Below are 10,186 nucleotides of genomic sequence, written 5' to 3'. Positions count from 1 at the left end.
CGGCTGTTCTCGTGTCCAATGAAGACATTTTCCATCCTTGTTCTCGATCACCTGACTGAGATCCAGCTCTCCGGGTTTGACAGTCATGGTTGGCTCAACCTGGGGCTGAGGACACAGAAGAGACGGCCCTTTTTTCCCTCAGGGGTCACTGTCCACATGAAACCATCTTCTCAGAACCTCCGGTTCCTGAAGTTTAAAAATATGTAGAGTTCATAGTAAACGATTAATCATGATTAATCAGTACATGTACAGTGTATCTACGGTACTACCTGGTGCTGTTCTCAGTCGTTGCCGGTGCTGTACACTTGTCTCTCACAGACGCTCATGATCAAACGGGAACTGTCCAAAGACCCAGAGCTGCGGACACAGAACTGGGAACGTTTTCTGCCCAAGTTCCGTCACAAGAACCTGGCTAAACGCAAGGAGCCGAAGAAGAAGAGCATGAAGAAGGAGTACACGCCGTTCCCTCCGCCGCAGCCTGAGAGTCAGGTCTGAGCAGTACTTCAATACTGAAGTGGTTGTTTTTTTAATGACGACGTTGACGTTTTAGTTTGACCACTGATCGGTGACGTTACAGGTGGACAGAGAACTGGCCACGGGAGAATTCTTCCTCCGTGAAAGTGTGAAGAGGAGGAAGAAGATGGAGGAAATCAAGGTGCGTTCATGACACACAAGTATATGTTTTACATAACAAAAATATATATACACATATATATATATATATATATATATATATATGTGAACTCCTGATTTAACACCAGCGTTGTTTCCTCCTCCTCCTCTTCCTCCTCTTCCTCCTCTTCCTCCTCTTCCTCCTCTTCCTCCTCTTCTCAGGTCAAACAGACCGAGGCTCTGACCAAGAAACAGGAAGAACGAAACAAAGCCTTCATTCCTCCAAAAGAAAAGCCTTTAATGATGAAGAGCAACAAAGGTAAAACTTCACACACACGTACAGGTAAAGAGACCCTGCTGACACCAGCACATCACTGATCCTCCTCCTCCTCCTCCTCCTCCTCCTCCTCCTCCTCCTCCTCCTGCAGCTGCAGCAGATACACAGCTGGACATCGAAGCCATCAAAGCCAAAGTACAGAAGGCCAAGACCAAGAAACTGGGCGCTCCTCCACTCAACCCTGCTGCTGCTGCTGCTAATGCTAATGCTAACAAGAAGAAAGCTAAGGGTAAAGGATAACTTCAGCGGCTCTGATGAACACGACAGTCTTCAGTGATTGGACGGAGCAGGGACCAGTCTTTGGATCTGGACCAGAACTCAGACTTTTTGACTTTGTAGAATTTTTTATTATTTTTTCTTTTTTTTTTAAACAGTTTTGTAGAATTGTCACAGGATCCGTTCACGAATCACTGTTTTTGTTCCAGGTTTGTCTGTTTCAATATTTATATTTTCTGTTCTGTCCTCAGACGTGTGTGAAAAGTCAGGGGAAAAAAAATAAGAACAAACATTTCTTCATCTTCTGTATGGCTGTTTTGGACAGACTGTCGGTCTACAGACTGAGGTCTACAGACTGAGGTCTATGGACTGTCGGTCTACGGACTGTCGGTCTACAGACTGTCGGTCTACAGACTGTCGGTCTACAGACTGAGGTCTACAGACTGAGGTCTACTCGTAGCAAAAGGCGTTGGGGTAGAAGTAGTGGGCAGCGTACGCAGCCAAGAAGGTACAAATGAGGGCCACGGGTCGGACCACCAGGATGTCCAGGTACCTGGTCTCTGGGCTGGGGTCCCAGTCTGGTCTCCAGGTGTATCCTGGGGGGAGAGGGTTGTTGAAACAACTATGACCTGCAGTGCAGTACTGGGTACTGTAAACAGTACTGTGTGGTGTCGTGGAGTACTTTGTGCAGTACTGTGTACAATCATTTCTGTTGATCCTGAAGAGAAGAGATATTAAAATGTGTATTTGTGTTTTGTCGTTACTCACTTCTCTCCGTGTCTCGCTCTTTGTTTCCTGTGGAGATATTTTTTAAAAAGTACATTTTATTTAAAGTATTACTTCGTGTACTCAGGTACTGCGGGGTGAGGTGACGTAAACACTCACGACAGAGTTTGTTCTCACAGGAGTCCTCGCACTCGGAGCACGGCGCTCCCCGGGACTCATACGGTCGACGTCCGTTCAGGTTACCGCTGTACAGGCGGGAGAGTCAGGTCAGAGGTCAGAGGTCAGGTGACGCTTAATGACCTCTGTGTCACAATGCATTTAAAAGACAGAACAATGACAGGAACCAAAGTCACTGTTGGTTTCATGTCCTTGTTCAAAGTCTGGAACTGTTGTCAAACCCAAGGCCCGGGGCCCAAATGCAGCCACGTCATTGTGTGTGGCCCGTCAGGAGCTTAAAAAGACAGTTAATAAAGTCTGTGCAGCAGTTTCATAAACTAAAGTATTAAAACGTTTTTTTATAACAATTTTTTAAAAAATACATTATGTTACGTTCAAGGGGAACTGTGTTAGAAGAAGAAGATGTGACTGTGACCAGTAGGAGGGACCAATCAGCTGTTAGCATGTCACAGGATACACTGTGATACTACAGTCAGGTCACCGCCCCCCCCCCCCCCCCCCAGTGTAGCTGTGTATAGATATCTTCTCATTCCTACTCAGTTCAATGTTGAGTTCATGTCAAATAACTTACCCTGGGGAATAGTTACAGACAAAAAGAACTGACGGTCTGTGGTCAAACTGACGGACACCGTTGGGACACAGCTCCACGGCACAGCCCACCTTGTAGGTTTGGTCCCAGACCACCTGTAGGACAGACGAGACGGAAACGTTTATGAAGTGAGAGGCGGGTCACACACGCCAGAACTGAACTCTGTTGACAAAGAAAAAACATTTCTTATCATTTAATTGGACTCAAGCAGACACTGTCATCTTTCTACCACAAGGGGGAGACAAAGTACAACAAATGGTACACATACCATAGTTTGAGCACAACTTTTCTGTATGGTACATCAGTAAAGGTGGATTTGTTGTTATCACGTCACACACGCCCCGCCCACACACACACACACACACACACACACACACACACTCAGTCAGTGCAGACCTGTGTGTAGTGGCCACACATGTTACTGCAGCTGTTCTCAGAGTAGTTGTAGAACATTTTCTCGTCAACCCAGTGTTTTATTGCGTTCTTGAGCACGAACTCTGACGGTGGGTGACCCGTCCAAATGTTCTCGCCCACAGAGGAGAAGGTGGGGTGCATCCTGCGGGCGTCGTCCAGATAGATGTTGTGTTCAAACGTACAGTGTTTGGCCCACGCTCTGGCAGTGACGGCCAGTCCTTCGTCCCACGTCTGTGGAAACAAAATCTTTCAAAATCTTCTGCTCTTTTTTTCCACTTCAGTTTTGATCATATGAATTCACTTAATTAACCAGGTAAACTATATTAACATTCACATCCACATGAACTCAAACATGAACCCTGCTCTGCTGCAGTGTTCAACCTAGTGTCACCGTCACCTACCATGTACAGCATGTTGGAGGCCGGCGGACTGACGGATGTCCGCGCCTTGTTGTGCTCCGTCACACACTCATCGATGAACGCGCGGTCGCTGATCTGTGGCAGTTTGACTGAGGAGGTTGCGGCCACATCCAGGACGGTCCAGGTCCACCACACGGTGGTCGCCACAACCAGAACCATGACTGAAGGACGGGTTTCCACGACTGAAAAAAGCAGAAGCTGTGGTTTTGTCACCGTGACACAGGAAATGACACCTTGGAGGAGGAAGCAGATGCCGCGCTGCTCATCTCTGAGCCGAGCAGCAATAAAGTTAAAACAAGTCAAAAAATAAATAAAGAGGAAACAGGTCTGTCACAGCCTCCAGGGCTGTAACACAGTAACACAGTAACACACTGAGTTACTCACTGTGACGTCAGTGCTGTGGCATAAATGCATGTGTAGTTTGACAAGGTCAAAGGTCAGTCAATCGACGCCTAAATCGTTCTTATGTCTTTGTTTTCCATCTGCAAGAAAATAAACCACAAACGTCACAGGAAGGTGTAATGACCATGACTGGGTCGATAGATGGCAGTGTTGATAAGAGCAGAGACTGAACTTCTGTTTATTACTGAGCTATGTCAAAATAATAATAATAATAACAATAATAATAATATCCCGTCAAAGCAAAACGTGTTGCTGCGTTCACTGACCCAACGTTCGAAAAAAACAAAACAAATAAACCTCAAAATGTTGAATATAGCGACACCTGTAGTTTCACTGAGATTTTGCACTGAATAACCTGCGAATTAACCTTTTTTTATGTTTATATAAACAAAAACAACATACTACTTCTCACGTCCTTTTCTGAACATGCGCACATTCTACGTCCATACATTTATGATTACGATTACTTCCGGTCTACATTCTGGTTTTAACTTTCGTGATTCCGTACACATTTTGTCGGGAAACCGACACACGTCAACCCATGTCTAAAAAAAGACAAGTTAAAAGGGTTTATTTACTTTAAAACTTCCATCTGTTTCCGCTTTCTTTACTTTTATTGTGAATTGTTTAACCGGAAGTGATCTCCGTGCGCAGAGGGACGCAGCTGTTTTCCTCGGAACAGGCTGCTTTTTCTTCTCAAATGTCAGACTGCGTCCACCCCCCAGCCTCTTAGCTGCTCGGTGTCCCCTCCCTGTCTTCACCCCGTCCTCCGGCCCCTCACACCCCGACTGTCAGCGGTGTTCGGCCCGTGTACCGTGGCTTCACAGCGACACTAGGCGGGATGGTTTTGTCAACATCACAACAAGTCGCCTTGGCTTTCACGGCCGTGCTGTTTACGTTCGTCGTCCTGCCCAGAATGCTCGGGGTCGGCGGCGGAGCCGGGACGAAGGACACGAGGATGGACCCTCGATATTCCAGAAAAGGTTGGTGTGGAACGGTTTTAAGGCCACTTCTGGCTGCGGTGGTGAAGTGAAGACGCACCACAGCGACATGGTTCCTACGCCCGGACATTTTACTACAGTACGGGTCGTTTTTCACTCTTTAAGCGTCCTCAAAGTAAAAGTCCACTTAGGAGACAGGCTGAGAGACCGGAGAGACCGAACCGGAAATGGTTAAGAATTAGACACAACTGTAGCTGAAACTTAGAACAGCGTTAGCCACCGTTACGTTGGTTAAAGCGCTGCTCTGTTCACACCGGGGCTTCCGCTAAACAGGGAATGATTTTGTACAGTTTTTTATCCAATTTTGTATATTTTTAAGACTCCCCCCTCCCCCCCCACAGACACACCTTCCCAAAGAGATCAGGCTAAAAGTCCCACATTTAATAACCAATCCATAGAATTTGGAATGGATCAGAACCAGTATCAGTCACAATCAGTAAATTAACCAAGAGATTATGTTTGGTTTAAAATGTGTTTACAAAAATTAACCGATAATTCTGCTGCTGAATCCCAGTGTCCGTCACTGGTCTCCGGTTTGAATACGGAACTGCTAAACGCACAGCAGCTAACGTGACGACTTCGTCCTTTCTCTGTACACAGGTCCTGGACCGGCTGGGGTCAGAGGTCAGGCCGTCCATGGGTCCGGTCCCAGCCCAGAGAACATGCAGCAGATGAAGAAGCTGATGGAGCAGGAGATGAAGAACAGCGACAAGTTCAAGTCAAACAGCAACAACAAGGGCTACGTCTTCACGCTGATGCCGCTCTACGCCATCGGAGTGGGCGTGTTTGCGGCCTACAAGTTTCTGAAGGTGAGGTCAGACGTCAGGGCAAAAGTTTTAGGCAGGTGTACAGTAGGGTTACCTCACAGATGTCTGTACTGTAACCTAATATTGTTGTGACTGTAGTATCGCAGTATATATCGCAGTATATCGTATCGTTGCCCCTGTATCGTGATACGTATCGTACCAGATTCTTGACAATAAGACTGCGACCAAATGACCGTTGTTTATTTGTTGAACCTTTTTTTTTTTCCACCTTCAGATCAAGTCAGCTGACGACCAGGCACAGAAGGACAAACTGACCAAAGGAGCGAAGAAATCCGCCGAGGCAGGTCGGTGAGCAGCCGTTCAGTTTCAGTTCTGCTGATTTGATTGGTTGTCACTGGAGCTGAACTGGACTGGTTTGTTTGTTTTATGACGACGACGACGACGATGATGATGATGATGATGAAGAAAACCAGTTGAACGAGCTGGAACAACGGCTGGCTCAGACTGAGAGGATGCTCAACTCCATCCTCACTCAGCTGGACCCTCTGACCAACTGGTGAGTGTTTACTGGTGTCAGGTTTCATGAAACTGGATCCTCACTGCAGGAACCACAGCCCAGATCCCTGTAGTGTTTGGTTCTGGAGAAGCACTGATTGGTTTGGGAAGTGTAGCAGTCGCTAATGAAACATTTCCTGCCGATGAGTTCAGTTGGTGACGACACGAGGCGACAAACATCGCCGGTAAAACAGAGGAGTTCTGTTCTGTTTGTGACTGCAGCTAATGGTGCGTTCAAGTTGCACACAAATGTTGGAATTTCCACCGTTAAACTTAAGCTTGGACATATACAGGAAAACATGAGAGAAATATATATGTACACATATATAATTATCTGTTAGGATGGTTGGGGTCATTGTATAATGACCCCAACCATCTGCCCCCTGATTGGCTGTTGTGTTCTGAACTTGTCCTTCCTGTTTAGTGTGAAGACCGTGGCCCAGGAGCAGAAGACTGAGATCATGTCTCAGCTACAGACCATCCGGTACCTGATGAAGAAGAGAGGGATGGACTGCCCCCCCCTCAACCTCAACGGTGGGCACCAACGTCCTCTGTGTTTATTTTTCATGATGATAATGCTGCTCAGTGTGGCCGTCCAATCACGGTGCAGTGAACTCAGCCGCCGCTTCACCAGTGTGGAAGATGATTTGCATCCAGTTTCACACTTCGTTTGCCAGAAAATCAGAGCAGATCGACCAGAACGTTGGACAGTAAACGAAAAAAACCCCAAGAGTGTGTTGTTGTTGTTGTTGTTGTTGTTGTTGTTACAGTGATTTACATGAAGACTGGACTCACTTCACCACAGCTTTTACATGTCCGTCAGATCCAGACACAGGTCAAAGCAGGACACGAGAGTCATGAGAACATGTATGGATGTGTGGACTCACACACACCTTCACTTTCACTGCGACTGTTGGACGTTTTTTCTTAATAATTAAAAATAATAATAATTCCATCATTTGGATCAGTCAAAGATAGAACAGAATAGTGAGAAACACTGACACCTACCTGCTGATATTGGTATTTCTGATCCAGAAATATACAGAAAAAACTTCATATATTATGTTATAATATTATATAATAATATGATAATGTAATATAATGTCGGCGTTACTCATATTGGTATTTCTGATCCAGAAATATATAGAAAAAACTTCATATATATTATATGTTATAATATTATATAATATTATGATAATGTAATATAATATCAGTGTTACTCAGTTGTCACACTTTGATTTATTTTTTCAGAGGCGTCCTGTGAGCGTAACCTTGACAACCTGATCGAGTCTCTCGGGGCCAGTGAATACACGCTGTCGGACGGTGAGACGCCTGGACCGGCAGAGGAGATGGAGAAAATCTATCAGACACATTCAGATGCTACAGAAGAAGATGAGGAGGAGATGAAGGAGCTTGTACCTGAGGATTGTGACCAGGAGGTGAAGCCAAAAGATGTTTTAGACGAGCAGGAGGAGGAGGAGGAAGAGGAGGAGGACTGTGAGCTGATGCCTTCACTAGAAGACTCTTGTGAGACAGATACTGAGAAGGTTTTTGATGCATCTGGCCTGAGACGACGCCACAAGCCTGAATGACATGGCTGCCCCCTACAGGAATAGTTTATTAACGTTCTTTTATTAGGATTATTTATTATTTAAAGGAGTTTCTTCAACAGTGCTCTTAACTTGTTCATTGAAGACATTTAGTTCATTAACAAGGAAGAACAGCTTCATGAGTCAAGTACTCCTGCCTTACAGGTAAAAGGTCAATGGTTCAATTCCCCGGTGGAGTTTGCATGTTCTCTTTATGTGTGTGTTTCCTTCAGGGACTTCATCCCACTGTCCACAAACTACACTCTGGATTGACTTTGGGTGTGAATGTGAGTGTGAATGGCTGGTGAATCATGAGTGAATAAAAGTGTTTTAACTTCACACTGACGTCAAATCTCTTTTCACATAAAAATCAACTCTAGGGAATGAACTTCCAACTCTTTGAACATGATCTAGGATGTGTTTCAAGTCTTGTCATGAGCAAGTTATGAGTTTATTTAGTTTGTCATAATGTGATGCTTTAAAGTCTTAGTTTTTTAAAATATTCATTTAAATGTAGTCGACGTGCCGCTGGCTGTGACTCAGTGTGAGCTCCATTCTAATCGTTGTACGTCTGGATATTTTATATTTTGTGCATGATGATTGGTTTGCTGCTCATTCTGACAAAGCACGTTTTCTGTAAAACAAAATACTGCAGTTGTCTGATCTGTGAGTCTTTATTCCTGTCACCACTACAGTTAAACGTCTGTCTCTGTGTCTCTCACTAATATGGAGTCATTTTTTTCAGCCTTAATTTAATTTTCCTTTCAGCCTGTAGTCGTTATTTGTTGATGAAGTTTTGTATTTTTCCTGGCAGCTTAAATAAACATACTCTTAAAAGCAGGTTTGGATCTACGGGACATGAGAACAGAACACACAAACGTTTTTAGTTTTCTCACATAGAACTTTATACGAAAGGTACAGTATTTAAAGTATTGCGTAAAAACCATCGGACGAACTATAAATAATATAAAAAAACCCCCAAACATTTGTTTTGAATAGTGAAATTTCAAGGGACCATAAACGCCTCATGAAACTAAGCGTTTTGTAAATACATTCATTGTTTACACAAACGACTGTCTTAAACTAAGGATTAGGAAAGTATTATTTGAAAGAGAAATATTACAAATATTACGTTATGCGACAAAAGCTTCAGAATGTTTGGGCGATCATAATCATTTCCGGTTCCGCCCTGTTCCATCTTACTGCGCATGTCCGGACAGGATTCAAATATCGCGGCGAAACAAAATGTTTGGAGTGATGTTGTAAAGACTGAAAGAAAGTTAAAGACGAGTAGAAGTGACTTCGACACAACAAATAATGAATAAAACTACAAAAAAGAGTTGTCGACACTTTTCATGGTGAAACTTAACGTCAGAAACACCTGCATGAACCACACGATGTCTGTAAAGAAACATGAGTTCCTTCCCTTCAAACAAACAAACGGCCCTTCAGGAAACAACAAGGTAAAAAACATTTACGCCATTTAAATAATATTTAAAATACTCGTCTCTTGTGTTTAAACATTTCCTGGTGATATAAAATGGATGTTTCTTTTAAAAGAAAAACGTTTTTTATCGGCTATTCATATGCAGTATCTTAGTACAGCAGCCATTTTTACCTAAAGATGGCGCCATCGGAACACATAAGCAGCAACGACAACACACTCAAACAGAGCAGCAGAATTCAACGTAAATTCTACATTAAAAAACAAAAAACAAACCCAACACGAATCTTAAGTAAAGAACGGTATGAAACAGCGGAGTCTGTAGCATCTACAGCACCGACATCTGTGCCTCACTCGGCCGCAGGCCTCTGTTAGCATCACCTGCTACTGTAGCGTTAGCCTCTGTAGAAATAATAATAATAAATATTAGATTAACTCATGAAGGACATTAATATGTGTTTTCTTATGGAGGAAAGTCACGGCAACAACCTCCCTTCACCCCCCCCAAAAAATAAGTCTAATAGAAATATTAAAAATACTACAAATATTGACATTGTGTACTTTCTGGAATTACACAGAAAAATGCAGGTATTGCTTGATTACTACACAAACGCAGTAATACTATCCTTGTTTTATGATTTATTTTCTTTTTGTTGTTGTTGTTGAATGGAACCAGAACAGTTATCAGGCCAATTATTTTATATGTGCTGTATATATATATATATATATATATATATATGTATATGTATATGTATATATATATATTCTTGTTTATTTGTTCATTTTACTCATGTTATATGTCAGTTCTGTTATTATATGACTGAATGTATATTTTAATCATGTGAAGTGTAGATAGAGAAATATAACACACTGTAGTTTATTGTATTTACCCCCCTCACCCCCACTTCCCCCGGAGCTCACCCCCCCCCCTCTCCCCC

The 10,186-nt window shown here is 43.5% G+C and overlaps 3 protein-coding genes across 5 annotated transcripts in view; 2 read left to right on the top strand and 1 right to left on the bottom strand.

The window, feature by feature from the left end:
- krr1 (KRR1 small subunit processome component homolog) overlaps positions 1–1,435 on the top strand; it is a 16,405-nt gene extending 14,970 nt beyond the window's left edge. The window contains 4 exon segments of the mRNA XM_008316050.3: positions 319–489; positions 578–655; positions 835–931; positions 1,041–1,435. Of these exon segments, the coding sequence (XP_008314272.1) occupies positions 319–489; positions 578–655; positions 835–931; positions 1,041–1,189 (495 nt within the window). The 3' untranslated portion in view covers positions 1,190–1,435.
- Positions 1,396–4,608, bottom strand: glipr1a (GLI pathogenesis-related 1a). 2 transcript variants are annotated; one of them, XM_008316049.3, is made up of 8 exons: positions 4,471–4,608; positions 3,875–3,972; positions 3,473–3,672; positions 3,054–3,302; positions 2,640–2,752; positions 2,051–2,136; positions 1,934–1,960; positions 1,396–1,761 (listed from the first exon to the last, which is right to left on the bottom strand). In XM_008316049.3, the coding sequence occupies exons 3-8, from the start codon at positions 3,647–3,649 to the stop codon at positions 1,616–1,618; spliced, it is 798 nt and encodes a 265-aa protein (XP_008314271.1). In that variant the 5' UTR covers positions 3,650–3,672; positions 3,875–3,972; positions 4,471–4,608; the 3' UTR covers positions 1,396–1,615. The 2 variants fall into 2 exon arrangements, with proteins under 2 accessions (XP_008314271.1, XP_024913468.1); XM_025057700.1 differs by lacking the exons at positions 3,875–3,972; positions 4,471–4,608 and having other exon boundaries at positions 3,473–3,741.
- Positions 4,609–4,697: 89 nt separating this feature from the next.
- ccdc107 (coiled-coil domain containing 107) lies at positions 4,698–8,641 on the top strand. Of its 2 annotated transcripts, none has more exons than XR_003050349.1 (6): positions 4,698–4,875; positions 5,494–5,702; positions 5,935–6,004; positions 6,126–6,216; positions 6,640–7,082; positions 7,467–7,608. XR_003050349.1 is itself a non-coding variant. In XM_008316048.3 (6 exons), exons 1-6 carry the CDS (start codon positions 4,734–4,736, stop codon positions 7,805–7,807), a joined length of 963 nt encoding a protein of 320 aa, XP_008314270.1. In that variant the 5' UTR covers positions 4,698–4,733; the 3' UTR covers positions 7,808–8,641. The 2 variants fall into 2 exon arrangements, 1 of the variants encoding a protein (XP_008314270.1); XM_008316048.3 differs by having other exon boundaries at positions 6,640–6,749; positions 7,467–8,641.
- The last annotated feature ends 1,545 nt before the right edge of the window (positions 8,642–10,186 follow it).

Source organism: Cynoglossus semilaevis, chromosome 8 (genome assembly GCF_000523025.1).
Source record: "Cynoglossus semilaevis isolate Cse_v1.0 chromosome 8, Cse_v1.0, whole genome shotgun sequence".
Classification (NCBI taxonomy): Eukaryota; Metazoa; Chordata; class Actinopteri; order Pleuronectiformes; family Cynoglossidae; genus Cynoglossus; species Cynoglossus semilaevis.
This window is presented reverse-complemented; position numbering and strand designations above follow the sequence as displayed.